The 20,962-nt window shown below is 44.0% G+C and overlaps 1 protein-coding gene across 1 annotated transcript; it reads right to left on the bottom strand.

The window, feature by feature from the left end:
• Nucleotides 1-7,196: 7,196 nt before the first annotated feature.
• Nucleotides 7,197-20,453, bottom strand: LOC138717257 (L-threonine 3-dehydrogenase, mitochondrial). The gene is made up of 9 exons (XM_069850715.1): nt 20,336-20,453; nt 16,241-16,442; nt 15,840-15,882; nt 14,061-14,131; nt 13,196-13,345; nt 12,934-13,106; nt 11,639-11,729; nt 10,799-11,068; nt 7,197-10,117 (listed from the first exon to the last, which is right to left on the bottom strand). Exons 2-9 carry the CDS (start codon nt 16,422-16,424, stop codon nt 9,978-9,980), a joined length of 1,122 nt encoding a protein of 373 aa, XP_069706816.1. The 5' UTR covers nt 16,425-16,442; nt 20,336-20,453; the 3' UTR covers nt 7,197-9,977.
• Nucleotides 20,454-20,962: the final 509 nt, after the last annotated feature.

Below are 20,962 nucleotides of genomic sequence, written 5' to 3'. Positions count from 1 at the left end.
CACCAGTAGATGGCAAAACAAGCCTACGTTTTGGGGTGAGAGCAGCTATGAACCACAGAAAGAGGTGCCCGAGCCAGGGAGGGGCTTCTCTGATGTCAAATATGGGGTTCAGCTCACCAGGGGACATCTCTTTCTCACACCTTCCAGCTGCCCCTGTCCCAGACTTCCAACAGACTTGGCATTTTTTATCTCTAGCCCTCAGTGCAAGCTGGCTGAAAAGAATTCCATGATGTAATTACTGCTGGGAGATCGTTGATGGGCAGACAGACAAGCAGTCAGGCATACAGTTCCTTTCCTCAGGTAGTAGGCTAAAAAAAAGTAGGCACTGGAGCTGTGGAAGGGGCAACAGGGAATGGCCAGATTTCATGTGCTTTAGAAAAATAACAGGAAAAGCAATGCTGGCCCCATGCAAACCACCTTGTAGGTCATCTGGCTGCGTTCCCTGTCTGAATTTGGCCTTCTTGGGAAAGATCTGGTTCACATATCCCCAGTTCCCACTTTTAATATGTTTGGGATTTCTTCCAGGGACCACTTTCCTCTCTCTTCATAAGCTTTCCATCCTGCCTTTCCGTTCACGCAGCCATACGGGTTTCTGAAGGCATCACGCGTGGCCTAGGGCAGGAAATCTCCTCTCCCCAGGGCTAGGGACCATGCTGCTAACCTCTCCCAGCTTCTAGCACAGGTTCAGGAGCTCCAGCACGACACTTGTTATGCTCCCTAGCAGTGCCCAGAGTCACTTTGGGGTTGCAAGAGCCACACTGTGACAAGGACTCCCCAAGTTATTACCATTCACATGGACCTTATCAGACACCCAAGTTTAACCTCAATAATATGTGGAAGAGATAAAGGAGAAAAAGAAAGTTCCAAGCAAAATGTGTCACGTTACAGTGCTCAGGTTACAGAGTAATGTTGGTTTGACCGTGAATTGCCAGTCCACAGCTGGACAGGGGAAAAAAGGCAGCAAAAATAGAGATGTCTGCTTGAAAAAGTTTCTGGGGAGGGGGTGACTGGCTTCACATAAACATGTGTTGTGCAGAACCATTGCTTTCCCTTAAAAAAAGCCAACAGAACAAACAAATAAGCAAAGAAGAAAACCACACTCAGTATTTTTGCATCATAGGCCCCTGCATAAGGTCTTCAAAATCCAGGGAGGAGAAGAGAGAGGATATGGCAATACAAAGTGGGATTTTTGGCTTGGGCTTACTGTCTGAGGACAGAGAATCCCTCACCTCCCTCCTTCTCTGAAATCACTCCTTAAGCAACTTGTCTGGGATCACAGAATAAACCTGAGCGAGATGTACCTCTGACACCAACCTTGGTCATAGAAAATCTCTTTCCGATGATCTCTCCTGCTCCAGCAGTGTATCTTGCCCCATGTAAATCCCAAACAGAGGCAACTGATGGACACTCATGCATCTCCCATGCTCACAGGAGCAGCAGCGTTCACCACTTCCACCTCTTGGCCAAAGACATCACTAATTAATTAAGGACTTCCTGGAAGAGGACAAGTCAAGCCTCAAATTAAACTTTCCACTTCAACAGGCATCTTAGCAGGAATGAGGGCCCTTGCCCTGGCTGGACAACAAACAAAGCTGCAATAGGCTCCACGTGTCTTGGAAGAGATGGAGGAATCACTTCTTGAAGCATGGCAGGTGGCTGTGAAGGAAAGGGATTTGGAAACTAGCATGGAAGCAGCTCATACCTTCAGCTCAGCAATTTCTAATCACCACCCAGGGAAAAGATGAAGGAATTGTGATGAAGCATTGGTCAGAGCAATGAGGAGAAACCTCTTGGCAATGAATGCAAGGTGTTGGAAGAACATTTGGGCATTGAGTTCCTCAAGAGGAGCTGCCAGCCACATCGCCACCAGTGTGAGTAGCAATCCTATCCCCAGCTGCACTCAAAGAGTTGAAATAAAGCCTTTCCTTCAAAAATTCTGCCTGGTCCTAAGTTGAGAGAGAGTACTTTTCAGAAAGAAAATTATCCCTGAAACGCCTGCATTTTGGTAAAATAAGAGAACTTAGAGGGTTTTTTAAAATTAAAATTGCAATTATTAATGTACAAAAAATTACAATTATTGATGTTGGAGGCCCAGCAAGGCTGGCCAAGGGAGAACTCATGGTGGCAGGTCACAGCCTCCAGCAAAGAGTTTAGTGGCTGTGGTTCGGGGTCCCTCCTCCTCACTGGGACCTCAACTCAATGACAACTTTTTCCTCCCATGCATGGAAAAACTGCCCTTCCCCACCCCAATCCCCTTCACCACGATGGCTGTAGCTCTGTTGTAATCTCTAGGGAGGCAAAATCCCTCCAAACTGCTCCGGACCCTTGCACAGACACATTGTCTGGGTCAGGCCATGGTGTGTCCCCAGTGAAATAGGTGCAACCATTCCCATGCAATGTGGATCTTGCTGGCCCTGCTCTTTCCCCAGCTGAGGACCTGCAAGGGTCACTGGCAGGCATACATGCCTGGAGACACATGAGAAACATCTCCCTTCTCTGTCCCAAAGGATCAGCATTATCCTGGGCAAACGTCCCAGCCCCTCTTGCCAGGCTGGGAGGCTGGAGGTGGAAAATTTGCTCCTGGCGCTGATCCCGAGACATATTGCCAACTGAGCAAATACCCCTGGGCAGCCGTGGGTCATTGGCAGGTCAAACATCTGCTCTGTCATCTACAGCGTGTCTCAAGTGAGACCCTGCTGCTCTTATGCAATGGATGAGGCAATTTTCCAGTCAGCAAGAAGGCAGCAAGGCTGAGGGACAGACAGGCAAAGAAATAAAGGTGTTGCCACCAGGGGAAGCAGCTGAACAAACCTCTGGGTAGACTCTGTCCTCTGTTTGATGTCATCATGATGTCATCAGCCAGCAGGTCCAGGGAGGTTATTCTCCCCCTGTACTCGGCACTGGTGAGACCGCTCCTCGAATCCTGTGTTCAGTTCTGGGCCCCTCACCACAAGAAGGATGTTGAGGCTCTGGAGCGAGTCCAGAGAAGAGCAACGAAGCTGGTGAAGGGGCTGTATGACTAAAGACACTCAAACACTCTGTGATGAGTTCCTTATTAGATTCTTTACAGAAAACTTCATTTGAGCAGTTTATCACTATTTAAGAAATGCTGGCAAGTCATAGCTGAGCAATAATGATGCAATTCCTGTATTTACCAAAGGAATCTATAAATATTGCTGGGGCCATATAGTGAAAACCGGCATGTCCACTGAATTGGACATATAAATATAAACAATGGTCATAAATAACACAGTAATAAAATATTAAAACCTTGTACTCTTCATGGAATCATAGAATCGCTTGGTTGGAAAAGACCTTTGAGATCACCGAGTCCAACCATAACTCTAATTTAAATATTAATTACAGATTTTTGAGTTCATACAGTTCATGTTCATTTTCAGAAGGTTATTTTTCCTTAACACTGCAAGGATTAGAAAGGTAGAGATTGTTTCTAAACCTTCTATGAGAGCCTCTCAGAATCACAACACTCTGGGAGGCAAGGCTTTAAAACCTGCACCAAATCTCATGACTTCAGATGCACAGAAACAGCAGGCTGGTTGAAGGGGAAGCCCTTGGTCAGTGGACAAACTGTGGACTTTGCTTTGTCTCCTCTGATACAATGCTTTTGCAACAGACCTGTCTGATGACAGGTCTTTACCCTGGCGGTATGGAACAGCTGAAGAGATTAAGGACCTATTGCACCAGATAGGTAAGGAGAGATCATCCTCACAGCAATGCTCCTTTCTTGCCAAAAAAAGATCTGCTTGCTGATGTCCTTGGAACTGCATTTTGATGTCCCCTGCCAAGAACCTCCTCTACTGATGATTGGTCTAATGGTCATCTCACCCATCCAGCAACATAAAGTGACCTCACTGCAGAAGAGAGATTCCCAGGGAATCATTTAACCTGCTGGAGGCATGGTCTCAACCCTTTCCTCTGAACAAGAAGAGGGCTGAACACTAACCTAAGCATTGCACCTTCTCAGGAGCTTCAGTTTGCTCCTCAGGGAAACTCACAACGACTACGGAAAAAAACAAGTACTGGAAGAGATTCAATTAATAGAAGCAACCCCTGGGTCTGGATGGATGATGGTTGCACAGGACAACCACTCTAGTGCTGAACTGGATCGCAGTTCTACTAAACTGTTGGCTTGAGTCCTCAAAAAGGCACAGATAATCACTACCAGCTTGAAAGAAAACCCCCTAAATCATTCCCAACTGTAGTATCAGGTGGAGGAAGCAAATGTATTTTGTGGATGAGCAATGCCCACTACAGATTTGAGGTCCACAATGGTTCTGCTGAAACACAATTGCCTCTTGAATCCTGTCTCTGCTGGCAAAAGCCAGATGTGTGTGCCAGTGCTCATAGCTGTTCTATGGAGTTACTGCTATCTCTAAACACCCAGGTTTATTCCAGACGCTGGCCCTGACTTGAAGAGGGGGGCATCATCACAGCCATCGCCATGTGACACACATGAAGCACCCAGGAAGGACAGAACGAGCATCTTTCTTGTGACACTGGGACCCAGCTGGGATGTGCAAGCCCACCCCTCCACACCCCCAACATTCCCCTTCAGACCCAGCTGCACCACCAGCGCTCAGACCCACGGTGAATTTAGGATCGTGTACAATTATGGTATGAATCCAAAAATAGCCTGAAGAGCACTCGGCTGGCGTGAGCCTCCAGAGAAGGGCAAAGACTTCATTATGCCAGCTAATATTCACCTAAATTAGAAACAGCCTGTGTTGAGTGGGCCAGGAAAGCCCCCAGCCCTCCAGAACATGGGGTGTCATGAGTGGGGGCTGCAAGTCGAGCATCCCCACCCCCACTTCTGTCCTCTGGCTAACCCCGGACCTCTTCTCCACCGCCCTGGATCTGAATTCTCCCTGGAGGCACGCAGAGCCCTCAACAAATGGTATATTAGAGCCTGACTCCCTCCTGAGGAGGAGTTTCCAAAAGCACAGAGGTTAATGATCTGCAGCCCTCTTGCTGTTCTGCTGAAGGGAGAAGGTTCCTCCTTTTCTGCACCTCTCCGATGTCTTAAGCAGCCAACACCAGAAAGCAGCTGCATCTGTATAGGCTTAAACAAAGGAATTAAGCTTAGCATCTTAGGAATTTGTCATTGCAACAGGACCCAGACCCAGACAGGGGTTGCCTTTCTATCTCGGGCTTGAGCAGTGCCTTTCCAGATGACAGAGAGATGCTTTCTGCAGGCTCTGTTTCCAATTCTGCAGTCTGGGTATTAATAGCGTGTTGCCACAGAGGCACATAGTTCAGTACCCATTCCAAACCAAGAGAAGCTGAACAAGCTCACTCTGTCAGCACTCACAACATGAGAAGGAGCAGTTCTCCTTCCTTTAAAGCCTTTTAGCATACGCCTACCAATAACTGTGGTGTCAGCACTGCTTCAGCTCTGTGCATTCCCTTTTAAATGGGGACAGCAAAGTGAGGACAACAAAGTTAGTCACTGACTCGAAGGCAAATCAGTAAGGAACCGTAGAATCATAGAATGATAGAAGCTGGAAGGGACCTTAAAGATCATCCAGTTCCAACTCCCCCACCACGGGCAGGGACACCTCCTACTGGATCAGATTGCTCAAAGCCTCATCCAACCTGGCCTTGAACACCTCCGGGAATTGGGTTTCCGCAACTTTTCTGGGCAACCTGTGCCACTGCCTCAACACCTCAGAGTAAAGAATTTCTTCCTAATATCTAATTTAAATCTCCCCTCTTTCTGCTTCAAACCATTCCCCCTCATCCTGTCTCTGCACTCCCTGATAAAGAGCCCATCCTCAACTTTCTTGTAGCCTCTTTAAGTACTGGAAGGCTGCTAGAAGGTCTCCTGTGAGCCTTCCCTTCTTGAGGCTGAACAAGCCCAACTCTCTCAGCCTGTCCTTGTATGGGAGGTTCTCCACCCCTTGGATCATCTTCATGGCCTCCCCTGGACTTGCCCCAAGGGGTTCATGTCCTTCCTGTGCTGAGGTCACCAGAAGTGGACACAGGACTCCAGGGGAGGTCTTACGAGAGGAGAGAGGAAGAATCAAACCCCTTGACCTGCTGTCCTGCAAGAAGCATAATGCCTGCATTAGCCATAAGCCATGGTCAAGCAGAGCGCTTCCTCCACAGGAAGTTCCCATCGTTAGAAAGTGGAGGCGTAGAAGGAGGGAAAGGCCTTGTTTAACCTGGAGGGAGTGTTCATTCACTGATTAACGCGTCAGGGCGAGTCCATCGTAAGGCATTAGGAGCACACTCATTCCCATGTCTGCACAAACTTCTGCCCACAACCAGTGCTACTGGTTGTTCAACAGCTGGAGTCGGCACAGGAGCAGAAATGAGGACCCTACAATCCCTCATTCTCGCCATGTGAACTGAAAAGCTGAGAACACCATTGCTCTTGTGATTTCAAAGCTTCTTGGATATAAAGAGAGACAGACACGTGGCTGTAGACAGACCAGCTGGCTGCTCAATACGCGAAAGGGCTAAGAAATCTCAAAGTGACAGAGGAGTATTTGAAACCTAGCACTTTTTGGATAGCTGCCACCTACAAGCACAGCCCATTCACCTGCCTAGTTGCACTGAAGATTAAGGGGTAACCATGCTGTGTCTGCCTGTGAGGAACTCCCCGCTACACCGAGCAACTGGAATAACCAGCAGAAAGTTAAATGTACATATACCTTTTCGATAGTCCCTGCAGACACTGGGGACTGTCTGTATCTCTGTGCCTCTAAGGGGAATGGTTTAGTGTATGGTAGGAATGGTTGGACTCGATGATCCAGTGGGTCTCTTCCAACCTGGTTATTATATGATTCTATGATTCTATGATCATTTCTGTGGTTGAAGAAAAGGCTTCAACACCAACCAGCACAGAATCTTAGAATCATTAGGATTAGAAAAGACCTCTCAGATCAAGTCCAACTGTCAGTCCAACCCCACTGTGCCTACTAAACCATGTCTCGAAGTGCTGTGGCTACACACTTTTCAAATGCATACAGGGATAGGGGGCTCTACCCTGTGCAGCCTGTGCCAGTGTTTCACCACTCTTTCAATAAGTTAATTTGTCTTAATACCCAATCTAAACCTCCCCTGGCACAACTTGAGTCCATATCCTCTCATCCTATCACTCCTTACTTGGGAGAACAGACCAACACCCATCCCTGCTCTTGCATGCTCTAAGCAAGGATGACGAAACAAGGATATGTCTGCATAGGGTTTTATTTCAGGAAGCATTAATCCACAACTTACAATATGTGAAAAAATATTCTTAACAACTTTTTTTTTTTTCCTGAATAAGTAATTTATCACCTACAACGCTCAAATGTCATGACAGAAATCTCTGCCCAGAAGTCAAACTGGTAGCAAAAGTTATACATTTTGTACTACCTCAAATCCATTTAATACAGAAAATACTGTAACATAGTTACAACAGAATTTAACGGGGAAGATAGCGAAAAACATATCATGAATCCTTGGTCACAGGTTGAAAACCAGGATTTCAAACAGGACTCGGACCCTGTGGACATCTCTAATGACATTCCTTATCATCGCTTTGTTACCTTTGCACAACTCAGTTGTGTGTTTATTTCAGATTTTGCAAAACAGAAGTTTAAGTGTCTGCTGCTAAATGAAGTCAGCAACTTTTGGCAGAAAGGAGTGCCACAAGTTTGAAATTCACCTTCACTGCAGCAGGTTATACAAAGGTTTTGCACAATGTCACAACCATGGCCAGAGTGTTTCAGAAGAAGCAACAATCCTGCTCTTCACTCCAGTTTGCTCCTTGTTAACAGGAGCTGTGAACAAGGGTGAGGGGAGTAGACCCCCTGACTTTGAGCGAAGTAAAGAAATGGAGTGAGACCCTTCAATAACTCTTTATTTTCACACGTCTTGTAGATTGGAGGCAACGACGAGTCTCCAGGGTCTGAATTATAAGAGGCTGGAAGGGACAAGACACTTCAGCTTGTATTAAAGCCCTTAATCTGACAGCTCAGCATAACAGTTTACTAGGAGATAATCCTGTTTTGGCAGGGCAGAGGACAAAACCTGAGCCAGTCTTTCCTTGGAAGGTGTGAATGGAGGGCCAACTTTGCTGGCCCATTGAGCCAAATATTACACTTGAACAATGTGACAGTTAACAACGCCGTCCAACATTTAAAAACTTGTCTTTTTAGAAACATAAACAATATAAAAAAATGATACCATAACAGGACACAACCTTAGAAGTTTTTCATCTTAAATAACTGGGAAACACATATTTTGCCAAGAGATAAACAATAAGACATAGACAATACCAACAGATAGAAGTTTAACGAATGTTTAAAGTAACTGGGTTTCACCACAGAATATTCATTTGAAACTTACTTTCATGAGAAAATGTTGCCCTGCAGCACATAGACTCCTTCACAAAGAGACAAAGATCTGGTCACATCAGTTAACCAATCACTGAGGAAACACCGCAAGGTTACAGAGAGCATGACAGACTCGCAACTGCCAAAGCATCATCACAGAAAACATAGCAAACATTGTAAGCAAAAAAATACTTGAACTTGTTCACCTACACATGCTATTGGAGTATTCAAGACAAAAAAAGATGGAGAGCTCCATATAGGGAATTTCCAGTCATTTTGAAAATGAAAGATAATTTTTCTTTGAAAAAAAAAAAAATCCAAAGTTCCCAGATGCTGTTTCTCAAGGCATCCTATTGCTATAATAGCCGATGGCTCCGATTCACATCCACGGAAACTAATATTTTATCTAGAATGGCTTTCCTGTCTCTCCAGTCTGTCATTTCTCAATGTCTCCTGAGTAGCTTTTTGATAGACAGATCTTCCTTGCATGCAGCTACTAAGACTCCCTTGTTAATCCCAGAATCTCCTGTGCATGTAACTCAATGAGCAGAACAGCCCTTAACTGTAGCTAGAAGATAGTTTCAGCTTCTGGATCCTTCTCTAAGGAATAAAAGTGTATGAGACTTACACATGAATAGCATCTAAAGCTACACTTAGAGTACACACGGAACATGAGCAGATTTCAAAGGCTGTCTTGACCCTACTGTAAGGCTCCATCACCAGCCCACTTTTAAAATTTGCTCCAGGCACTAGGCCATCGTGCTAGCATGGCAAACAACTGGGATAACCAAAAGTACTGCTAATTAACAATAAACCCATACCCGGGCATTGCCTTCTTGAAATATGATCCGGATTCACATACATGTAACTATTCTTTATATTCCAGCTCTACCTCCAAAGTTAAACAGGAGGCAGTACCACTTTCAAACAACAGGACAAAGCTTAGCTTGTAAACCCTGTCTTTTTAAAGCATATTGAGAATTCAAGTCCTATTCCTCTTCACATTTATAAGCATTATAAGACTAATGCAACTTTGTATGCCCTGTGTACACCAAAGTGTATGCTTATACAACACTCTCTCTATATATAAACAGGATCTATCAATCAAAGTTTGATTTCAAACTAGAATTGCAATGACCCCTGCCATCTGGAAACACGAAGTAGCTCTTCTAATCTCTCTTTTGCAAGCAAAGAGTAGAAAGGATCATATTTTACTATACTCTAATATCCTCCACTAGGAAAACGAAAAACCTATCATTAACTTTGCAGGATGCACCTGAAACACCAGGTTTAACCATATCACCCCATATTGTTTGCCAGAGAAGACACAGGAAGCAGGAATGATTGGAGGGCCATCAGCCAGAAGTGAGTGAGTGCTTTGCTATCTTTTTTCTAGTTGCTTAAGTGCGAAAGTTCAAGAATTCTGTGTTTGTCATCAGTGCTGTGTTTGGTGACCGTACCAAATGCTATGATTTATCTAATAGCGCATTCCAGCTACAGTATGTTTCTGCCCAACTCTATTGCTACTTACGAAAATTAACAACTGACATGCTCTAAGACTCAGAAAATTATAAACTAATTTAGCCATTTCTTCCTGGTCCTCTGTGGAAATCTGGAAACATCTTACAAAGTATTTCAGTTAGCTTGAGCAATCCTGGAGTCCGACCCAAGGAAACTGAACATCGTAGTCACCAACTCAGGGAGATCATAATCATGTTTCCAACCCCAATCCCTTCGGGCGTTCCTGTCATCGAAGTTCATCGGCCAGCTGTCAGCTGCAGGGAAAGAGAGAAGAAAGAAGGAGCATGAGTCTCAGGAAAGATTTCTTTAAAGTTCAAGACCTATCATCACTGGGCAACTGAACTACTACAGCAGAATTTCAGATTGCGAGGCTTGAATTGCACAGCAGTGATTTCCAAGTGTCCTAGAAGAAAGGGGCCACGAAGATGATCTGAGGGCTGGAGCACCTCCCATCTGAGGACAGGCTGAGAGAGTGGGGATTGTTCAGCCTGGAGAAGAGAAGGCTCTGGGGAGACCTTCTCACAGCCTGCCAGTACTTAAAGAGGGCTGTAGGAAAACTGAGGAGGGGGTCTTGATCAGGGAGTGTAAGGATAGGATGAGGGGGGAACTGTTTTAAGCTGAAAGAAGGGAAATTTAAACTAGATATTAGGAAGAAATTCTTTACTCTGTGGGTGGTGAGGCAGTGGCACAGATTGCGCAGAGAGGTTCCAGAAACCCAATTCCTGGAGGTGTTCAAGGTGTTGAATGGGGCTTTGAGCAACCTGGAAGGTTGAGGTTTGAGGGAAGGTGTCCCTGCCCATGGCAGGGGATTTGGAACTGGATGATCTTTAAGGTCCCTTCTGACCCAAACTATTCTATGATAAACTTTGTTTTGCCCTTAACATATAGCAATCTTATATTTTTCCTTACCTGCTGTCAAAGAAGCTGATACTAACCTATTGCTTGCCTGACTTTATCCACATTGTAGGTCACCTGGAGCTCTGGAACATGCTTCTGCACCTCCTGCGCCAGCTCTTCTGGAGTGAAGCTCATGGCACTGATATTGTATGTCCTCATGCTCAGGGCCTCTGCTGGGGCCTCCATGACCTCTAGAGTCGCTCTCAGACAGTCATCGATATACATCATAGGTAGACGGGTGTCCGGCTTTAGGTTGCATTGAAATTTGCCGGTCTTCATAGCATCATGGAAAATCTGGACAGCATAATCTGTAGAAAAGAACAGTGGATGTGTGTTCCCATCTGCCTCCATTCATTATTCACTTCGTGACAGCCAACAATCCTCAGACCATCTCCAAAGTCTGCTGTCTAAAACCAAGCAGCAGAACTGTTTATGACTTACACTGTACAGCATGAGCATAAGAAGTCAACCTGAACTATCCTTCAGGACATGGTTTAATAGGCACAGTGGTGTTGGGCTGACGGTTGGACTTGATGATCTTAAAAGTCTTTTCCAACCTCAATGATTCTATGATGCTGTTCCAGCATTTGCACAAAAAAGCAGAGTTGAAAGTATTTTTAAAGGAAATGGTCTCAATGACTGTAATTAATCCAAAATCTCTCTGATACTGCTTAAATGTAAAGGCTACAAATTGATGCCTGAGGCCAGAGTGGACAGAAGTATTGTTGTCTCACTACTGAAATAGCATCTCTGCTATTTCTGATGCTCTGTGCTGTCATAGATTAAATTTTTACAAATGCATTAAAAATGGCTGTATTGGCTTATATTTTCTTGCTGTCCTGGCCTGCAACACTGAGAAATACACACAAGTCACTTACCTGTTGTTCCCCCACCAGGTTGAGAGTCAGCAGATATAATTCCTGGATACCTCAGGCAGCGGAAGTCTAGGCCGTACCGGTAATGATAATACTATGGAGAGAGGAGAGAAACATGGCTTTACACATCAAGACTAGACCACTTAACTCGTTGATTCCACAGGAAAAATCTACCACAGAATGGACTCTCACTGTAGCTGCCCCATGACAGGGATGAAAAAAAAGGAACTACTGAACAGGCTCCATTCATTGCCAGGTAGCTGAGCTCTCTGCTTGCCCTTTTCTAGTTTTTATCCCCAACACTTAATATGGATTCTTGATATGGATTGGCTTCTAACACAGGGTCTAGAACTAGTCTTCCGAAACTGAAAACTCCTAAGATTGTGAGACATTTCAAGTTAATACAGTCTTCAGACCTGTCACAGTCCTTCACAAATTTAAAGCGTGTGGAAACTGTATGCAAAAAAATCAGCTTGAATCATAGAATCACAGAATCACAGAATCATAGAATAACCAGGTTGGAAGAGACCCACCGGATCATCGAGTCCAACCATTCCTGTCAAACACTAAACCATGCCCCTTAGCACCTCAACAACGTTGAACAATGTTATGTTTATAAAAACCTACAAAGCTAAAAGAGAAGTGCATGTACATACTACCATGACCTTTGGGTTTGAGGGGGAAGGAATGGAGCAAAAACCATCTTTGTCCAGCATGCTTTCACAAGGCTTTGTACGCTGTCATTTATGCATTGCCATTCATATAGGCAGATGAGGCAAAGAGGCCAAACTCAAAAGAATCAGGGAAAGAAATTATATTGAAAGCTAGATGTTTGCCAGCTTCCAATTCTTTGTTCTTTTTGCAATAAAACTCAAGAGATTTTTGTCCTTAAGAGCTGCCTCAAACTACTATTGAGTACTAAAGGCTGAAGGAAGGAAAGCATGGGAGGAAAACACTGCAGTGAGGAATTATAGAATGGGTTGGGTTGGAAGGGGCCTTAAAGACCATTCTGTTTCAAACCCTGTGCTGTGGGCAGGGACATCTTCCACTGAATCAGATTGCTCAAAGCCCCATCAAACCTGGCCTTGAACACCTCCAGGGACAGGGCATCCATAGGTTCCCTGGGCAACCTGTGCCAGTGCCTCACCACCCTCACAGGAAAAAAATGCTTCCCAGTATCTCATCTAAATCTCTCCTCTTTCACCTTACCCCTCATGCTATCACTACACTAGAATCTTAGAAAAGCAACATATTTTTTCTGGAACCTTCATGAAATAAATAAAATAAAAAGTTCTCACTTCTCCCATGAGCTCAGCGTGAACCTTGGAGACTCCATAGATTGTTCTCGGTCTCTGAATGCAGAGATCAGGAGTTGGATCTCGAGGAGAGGTGGGTCCAAAAGCTCCAATAGTGCTTGGAACAAAGAGTCTCAAATGATGCTCAGCTGCAATATCCAGAACATTGTGCAAACCTGGAACAAGCAACAGGATTTATCAGAACAACCACTGCACTTTCTCAAGCCTCAGTAGGAGTCGTGGACTTGAAACTCTTTTCACATACCAGTAATATTTACAGCTCTGGCTAAAGGGACGTTTGCTTCTCCAACAGCACTGAGCAAAGCGCTGTAGTGGAACAGCCAAGTTATCCGATTATTCACCACTATCTCACGTAAATTCTTGTAGTCCAAGATATCCGCGTAGATAAAAGGACCTAGAAGAAATGCATCCAGCAGGAAATTGAATGCCAGAAAGAATGAATGTAAAGAAAAGTTCTACATGGAATTCCTGCTGATGCTTCTTTACCACACCTGCGCTGAGGATTTGACTGCAGAGCTGAATGAGCACCTAATAGCAGTGGTCAATAAATTAGTAAAGAAGAAGGAGAAATGAAAGGAAACTAGTACCTTTACCTCAACAACAGACTGATGCAGTGAAAAAATGCATGAAATCTAGTGTATGCTATTCAAATATCTCAATATCTCATTAAACAGCAATAATGAATAAAATCTTATGCACATTCCTAATAGAAATTAGAGTCCAAAACCCCTATTCTACATGCATCTTATAAAAAAAAATTGCTTGAGCATGGAAAAATAAATTACAAATTAAATTTCCAGCTTGTTCCCTCCAAAAGAATAAAAGCATCTCTTTTTTACAGCAGCAGCACAACAGCCGCGCTCAACTTGACTCAAGTATTTATTCTGGTCAACAAACTGAAAAAATACAAAATAAAACGTTTAGAGAATGGGAATAGTAGGCAGAAGAAATCAATGTGTTGGCAAGATTTCAAAGCAGGAAGGCTTTGAAGTTTCCAATGGCAACTTGTTCAGTTTAATCCACTTATCATTGAGGCTTTGGTAATTAGTGTATCAACATCAGAGGTAAAGTCAAGAGGTTTCTTTCCATATGCTTCCCCAGTCACTTACCGCTATAAAAAACATTATCCGCAGGCTTTCTAATGTCAGACAAGATCACGTTGTTCTTTCCAAAGCGTTTCCTGTATAAAAAACACCCACATGGTACAGTGAGTCCACAGTCTTCAAGATAAGTCTTACGTTGCTATGCTGCTGTTTTGTTTATCAGGAGATACAGCAGAAGAACAATAATTTCCACAGTGAAATCAGCTTTTGCACTTAAAAACACCAGTCCCTTAAATGTCAATGCAGCATCTTAGAAAATCAGCAAACTACACCTAGCAGCAGTGAAAGATTGCATAAGGATAGTGAAATTTGAGAAGAAAAACCTTCCTACCCTCTTCTTTCTGAAACTTTTACCCAGAGATAATCTCTTCCCTTGCAGAAGACAAGAAGCCACTGGGCTTGCTATAGCTGCAGCTACTTTCGTATCCACAAAGTAAATACAGCTGCATAGTCTCTGCCTTGTGCTTTTCTAATCAACAAAAGGCTCTTACAGAGAGCAAGCCTGACAGCACTGGAGTACATGACAGCCTTCCATTATTTGAAAGATTTGTAAATATATCATAGAAATGGTAAAACACATCCAAACCGCACCACGGTGTTGAATGCTCAGTTACAGTTACAGTGCAAATCCTCTGCAACACACTCTGTCTATGTGCAAACGATACTCTGGAGTTAAGTAGGTGTGGATATGGACAAGCATATGGACCAGGGAGAACTCTCAAAGCATTTTACATTTCTTGAAGTGATACCATGAAAGAATAAGGTAAGTGTGTATGCCAGGTGGGTGAAAAGAAGCCAGAAGAAATACGCTTTTTATTTACTTTGTTTGCTGCATCCATTCATCTTTCACTAAATCATAAAAACTTTAAGATCTTGCATCCTAATCTTTATTTTTGCTTGCATTCAACTAAACAGGGCACCTTATTCCTGAAATTACTGAAGTGAAATTCTCAGAGAAAATCCCCTGGGACCTACAGAAAATCTGGGGAGGGGCTCTTTATCAGGGAGTGTGGGGATAGGATGAAGAGGAATGGTTCTAAGCTGAAAAAGGGGAGATTTAGATGAGGTATTAGGAAGAGATCTTTTCCTGTAAGGGTGGTGAGGCACTGGAACAGGCTGTCCAGAGAAGTCAAGTACATCCCATCCCTGGAGGTGTTCAAGGCCAGGTTGGATGGGGCTCTGAGCAACCTGATCCAGTGGGAGGTGTCCCTGCCCGTGACAAGGGGGTTGGAACTGGATGGGCTCTAAGGCCTCTTCAAACTCGAATCATTCTATGATTCTATTCTATGATAAAAGCCAGCAGTTGCAAAGCCCAGTGGCTGAGTAGTTAGCAAAGAACTATGCATTTTTTCAAGTGGTTGTTTGCACTTTCTTCCGTGTTGCAGTACCTGCATAAAATTCCAGCCTGTCTCTCTCAAATCCAGCCTTATTAAGCTAGACCAAAAAAGAGAAATGGAAAATTGACCACCCTGTGAGGATTCGGATTCTGAACACTTCTATTTAACTGGAGGCAAACTGAACTCAGTCTCTTAGGCTAAATTATGTTATTTTGGGAATCATGACTAATGTACACACAGAAAGTGTGTCAGTGAACCTAAACTAAACACAGGAGCGAAAACAAAATGATGGTGAAAATTAAAATTGATTACGAAACTAAGAGGCAAAAAAGAATCTGCAATCATCCCTAGGATTCTCTTCTAAGCTTTACTGAAAATTATTGCTTCTAGAAGTGATGGCTAAAGCTTGAATTCCTCACTAATGGCAAATCAGAGAATCACATCATACCTCAGAAGCTTAGCAAGTCCCACTCCAAGCTGGCCAAGGCCACCTAAAAGGCAACACATAGGAGACAAAAATCAGAGAAAAAGTTATATCAAAATATAGAGCAACATTATTACACATTTCACATCCGAAATGAGTGCTATTTTTCTCAGTGAGTCAGAAAGCTTTTCCATTTTTCTCAAGGAAGATCCAATGAACTGGTTTTAGTAGATTTCTGGAATAAATATAGTAGGAAAGCTTCCATGGGACTCTGATCCTATCACCATACAGGAAAGACTATCACAATTCTAGAACACTCTGAGTATTTTTGCTTCCAGCATTCTGCTCACCAGGGAGAGAGGAGGGGAGTGAGGGGCTCGACTGAGAAGCTGGAGCAGGAAAACAGTTATAACAGGAATACTGACCCGTAATTAGCACCCGAGGATGATCAGACTCGGCAAAAGAAACCGAGTGAAAGCTGGCATCAGAGGCAACCTGGCGGGGCGAGACTCCAATGCATCGAACCGGCACGATGGAAATCCCACATCCACAACCAGAGCCCTGCAGCAGCTGGCTGACAGCTCTGCTCACAGTTCTGACAATTGGCATCTTCCTCCTTCAAGCACACTGTGGGAAGAAGAGAAAAGATTAGTCACAAATGACTCAGCCACATTAAATATTTTAACCACTCCCTTAGAAAACTCGGAAGGGTTTAGAGGAAGCGTGATGCAATCCAAGTCCTAACTGACGTGTCAGCTGCCAGAAGCAGCCTGTGAAATAACATGAATCATGTATTCAGCAGAATGATCTCAAGAAAATCCCCACAGCCCCAGCACAGAGCCCAGTGTAATGAACACTGAGAATGCAGTTCAAGTTAAGCCTTTATCAAGTCACTAGAACCATGATTTCAAGCACAAAAGACAGCAAATACAGAATTCAACAAGTACAGCTGCTACGATTACACAGCTCCACTGTGGGTACTTCAGAGGGAAAGTTTCAGACTGTCCCAGCAAGCAAACCTTCTTTAGTATTGCATCAGCTAAGCCAACGGAGCGGCAGTAAATCTCTTTAAAGAGAGCTTTGCTCAGACTTAATATGCATGATGGACAGCAGCCGAGAAGTGAACAAAGGAGCAGCACTACAAGTCCTGGGTTAATGAAAATGTCCTAATCATTTCACACAAAACAAAGATACGATTCGCTCATAATAACACATGGCAAAAATATCCCTAAGTTACCCTGAGCTACATGCAAGTTCATGGGTTTTTTTCCTCTCCCAGTCTTTGATATTGGGGAAGGAAATGATGAAAAGTGTACCCGAAATAAATCATACCTGCATCCACAACTGGTCTTTTCCAAGGTTCCAGCTTACTTCTTTAAAATGCAATTCTTAAGGCACAATCACTTAAATCCTTCCTTACCCCCTTTCAACAACTTGTAATTCTCTTTCCCAAAATGTTGGAATAAGTAAATTAGATGAAAAGAAATTTCAAACCAGCTTGCTTGAGATTTCCCTTTCACCTGAGTGTTCTTATGGCATGTATTATAAAAAGGATGGTCAGGGAAGAGGAAGGCCACAGCAAGAAGTTACAGCAGCTAATTGCTGCAGAGGAATTCCAGCACTCTCAATTCTAGTACACAGAGAAAAGCAAACAAGTAATTAACGTGGGTGTTCCTTTCACCTACAGGAACACTCAAGGCTGAGAATTTTCCAATACTTTAGGGAGACCTGCTATTTAAATACAGCAGATTTGCTAAACCATTTATCACACGTTTAGTAAGATATCCCCTCCACAGAAAGTGCAGTATTAAAAAGCACATTTGCATATTTAAACTGATAAAAGAGACTTCTTTTGAGATGCATGTCACACACACCCCCCACACCACCCCTTAGACTTGTTTGTTCACTTGTTTATTGCCTTGAGAAGTGTGGTCAATTAGTATCCTGATGAATTAGCCAAGCCTCTGCTGCAACTCGCAGCCACAAACCTATTAGAGGATCAGTCTCCCTGATTACAGGCTTGATTCATTAAAGCCATATCTCTCCTCTCACGGCGCTACTAAACCCGTGACTCCGTATCTCCAGGCTTTGCACAAGCCTCTTGCAATCCCCTGTTATACACCAACCCTATATCCCCACATCTAACGCCACCTACACAACTGGAGAAAGCAAGCTATTCCCTGTGCACTGGGAGTGAAGAACCGCCGGTTCCTGAGGACTCCATCTAAGGTTGTGACAGCTTTCTCCTATCTTGATTCTCTAGTGCTGATTAGTACAACTCAGCTTATCATAGAATCATAGAATAACCAGGTTGGAAGAGACCCACCGGATCATCGAGTCCAACCGTTCCCATCAATCACTAAACCATGTCCCTCAGCACCTCATCCACCCGTGCCTTAAACACCTCCAGGGAAGGTGACTCAACCACCTCCCTGGGCAGCCTCTGCCAGTGCCCAATGACCCTTTCCGTGAAAATTTTTTTCCCAATGTTCAGCCTAAACCTCCCCTGGCGGAGCTTGAGGCCATTCCCTCTCGTCCTGTCCCCTGTCACTTGGGAGAAGAACCCAGCTCCCTCCTCTCCACAACCTCCTTTCAGGTAGTTGTAGAGAGCAATGAGGTCTCCCCTCAGCCTCCTCTTCTCCAGGCTAAACACCCCCAGCTCTCTCAGCCGTTCCTCATAAGGCCTGTTCTCCAGCCCCTTCACCAGCTTATGTTGCCAATGATGAAGGGAATGGAACATCTCTCCTACGAGAAAAGTCTGAGAGAGCTGAGAGTGTTCAGCCTGGATGGCAAAGGGGAGTATCTTATCAACATGTACAAATACCTGAAAGGAGAGTGCAAAGAGGACAGAATCAGGCTCTTCTCAGCGGTGCCCAGTGCCAGGACCAGAGGCCGTGGGCACAAACTGAAGCACAGGGGTGTCCTCTGAGCATCAAGAAACACTTTTTTACTGTGAGGGCAACTGAGCACTGGCACAGGTTGCCCAGAGGGGTGATGGAATCTACACCGTTGGAGATATTTAAAAGCCATCTGGGCATGGTTCTGGGCAACAGGCTCTAGGTGGCCCTGCTTCACCAAGGAGTTGGCCCACATGACCTCTAGAAGTTCCTTCCCACCTCAAGGATTCTCTAATGTTCAGGCAAGGGACTAATGAGATTTCCCTCCCTTGCAAGCCCACCTTCACTAAACAGACATGTTCTTGCTATTTTTGAGACTCAGTCCCTGTCAAGCTTAGTCAAGATCAGCCATCAGGCATGAATTAGTAAGGGGTGAAGAGGAGGAAGGCAGCAGGTAGACCTATCCAGACAACATGATCTCACAAGACACATTTTTCCCTTGGAAACCAACGTAGGAAGACTGATAGAATCATAGAATCATAGAATCACCAGGTTGGAAGAGACCCACCGGATCGTCGAGTCCAACCATTCCTATCAAATACTAAACCATGTCCCTCAGCACCTCGTCAACCCATCCCTTAAACCCCTCCAGGGAAGGTGACTCAAACCCCTCCCTGGGCAGCCTGCTTTAAATAGCAACAATAACCCCTTCTTGTTTCAGAATAGTATAATAAAAAATTCTTGTAGCGAGAAACTCTGGTCTCTATTGCAGAAAATTTCCCTTTAGAGTACCTGGGAAGGCATTTTGAGCTCCATAAACAAAGTACAAGCTAAAGTTAGTTGTTACTAAAAATGCCCTGCTAGGATCAAACCAGTTTCCTACCAACTGGGCTGGTTTCTCCAGACACACCTGGAGTGAAACCACACAGGCTCAAGCTGAGAATTTACTTAAAAGTCTAGGCTGACTCAAAAGAACAGTAAACTCATTTCATACCAGAAACCGAAAAAAAACCTGGCTCACCAAGCAGCACAGCCGTGTGCAAAAATCCCACCTCCAACATGCACTTAATTCTACTTCAAATATGAGAGCGGGGGCGGGGGGATGATGTAACTAGCCATTAAATTCTAAAGTTGCCAGCAAGTGCATATCTATATAAAGACATTAACAGTACCCCTTAAAAGCACCTCCCCAAACCAACCAGGAGATAAAGGTAGATCCACCACAGTGTTTAACCGGCAAAAGCAACCCGGACAGAAAACCCTGGGCAGATCCACTAGACTAGAGTTTCCTATTTTAAATAACTTCCAGGAGTTATTAAACAGCTCTGAACACAAAAAAAGTTTTCATTTAACAGATGAAAAATACTTAAATTTTCTGATGTGTTTCTTTCTTACTGTCACACAGAGAAACACTCTCTACCATTAGAACTGGAGAGAAAAGAAATAGATAGATATTTTCACCACCATCCCCCATATTATCTTCCAGCCGTTTTCTCAGTCATTGCTTTTACTCATCAACCCACACTAAAATTAGCAACTAGCTCTTTTGCTTTCAAGTAAAATGAGGAAGTTTTACAGTGAAACATGAGTTATTTCCCCTGCCCCATTAATTTAAAATAACAACCAATGCTCATTTCAAGGATTAAGCAACGCACGCTGGCATTTTTCCTCTTCTGTACTCACCTGTCTCGCTGCCGGTGATAGAGGAGGAGCAGAGGGAAGATGGAAATTTATAGGACACGGCCTCTTTGGAAAGCCAATCAAAACCTGACGGAAAGTAGGAGTTGTCCCACACCTTAAAAAAAAAAAAAAAAAAAGGAGGGGGAAGAAAAAAAAAGGAAGCACGTGAGAGCAGCGGCAGCCACGGATATCACTCTGTTCCCATTTGCTTGGTTTTGAAATGTAACTTTGTGATAGGCAGAGGGCTCTGAAGCTACGCAACCACCTCTTCCAACGACCAGAACCATGCAACCTAGGGTGACCCGCTGAAGGGCAGGTTTTAAACTCACCAGTTGTGCCGCGAAGGATTAATACAAAGGAAACACATGTTGAAATGTAAAGCAAATAATCTCTCTTGGAAAGGAAGAAATTTCTGAGTTTTGTAAGAAGATTAAAGCGTGGGGAGAGGGAAAAGGGGGGAAAACGGGTTCATAAAATGATATTTAGGAAGCTGACTGTGAGTTGCTGGATTTCCAAAGTGTTATATAAGCAGCAAGCACCTGTTGCTCCTATAAAAAAACAAAAATATGCTCATGGAGGCGAGTAGTTACTTAGGTATTAGTTATTAATAGCACGTCATGGTGATAAGAA

Source organism: Phaenicophaeus curvirostris, chromosome 2 (assembly GCF_032191515.1).
Source record: "Phaenicophaeus curvirostris isolate KB17595 chromosome 2, BPBGC_Pcur_1.0, whole genome shotgun sequence".
NCBI lineage: Eukaryota > Metazoa > Chordata > Aves > Cuculiformes > Cuculidae > Phaenicophaeus > Phaenicophaeus curvirostris.
This window is presented reverse-complemented; position numbering and strand designations above follow the sequence as displayed.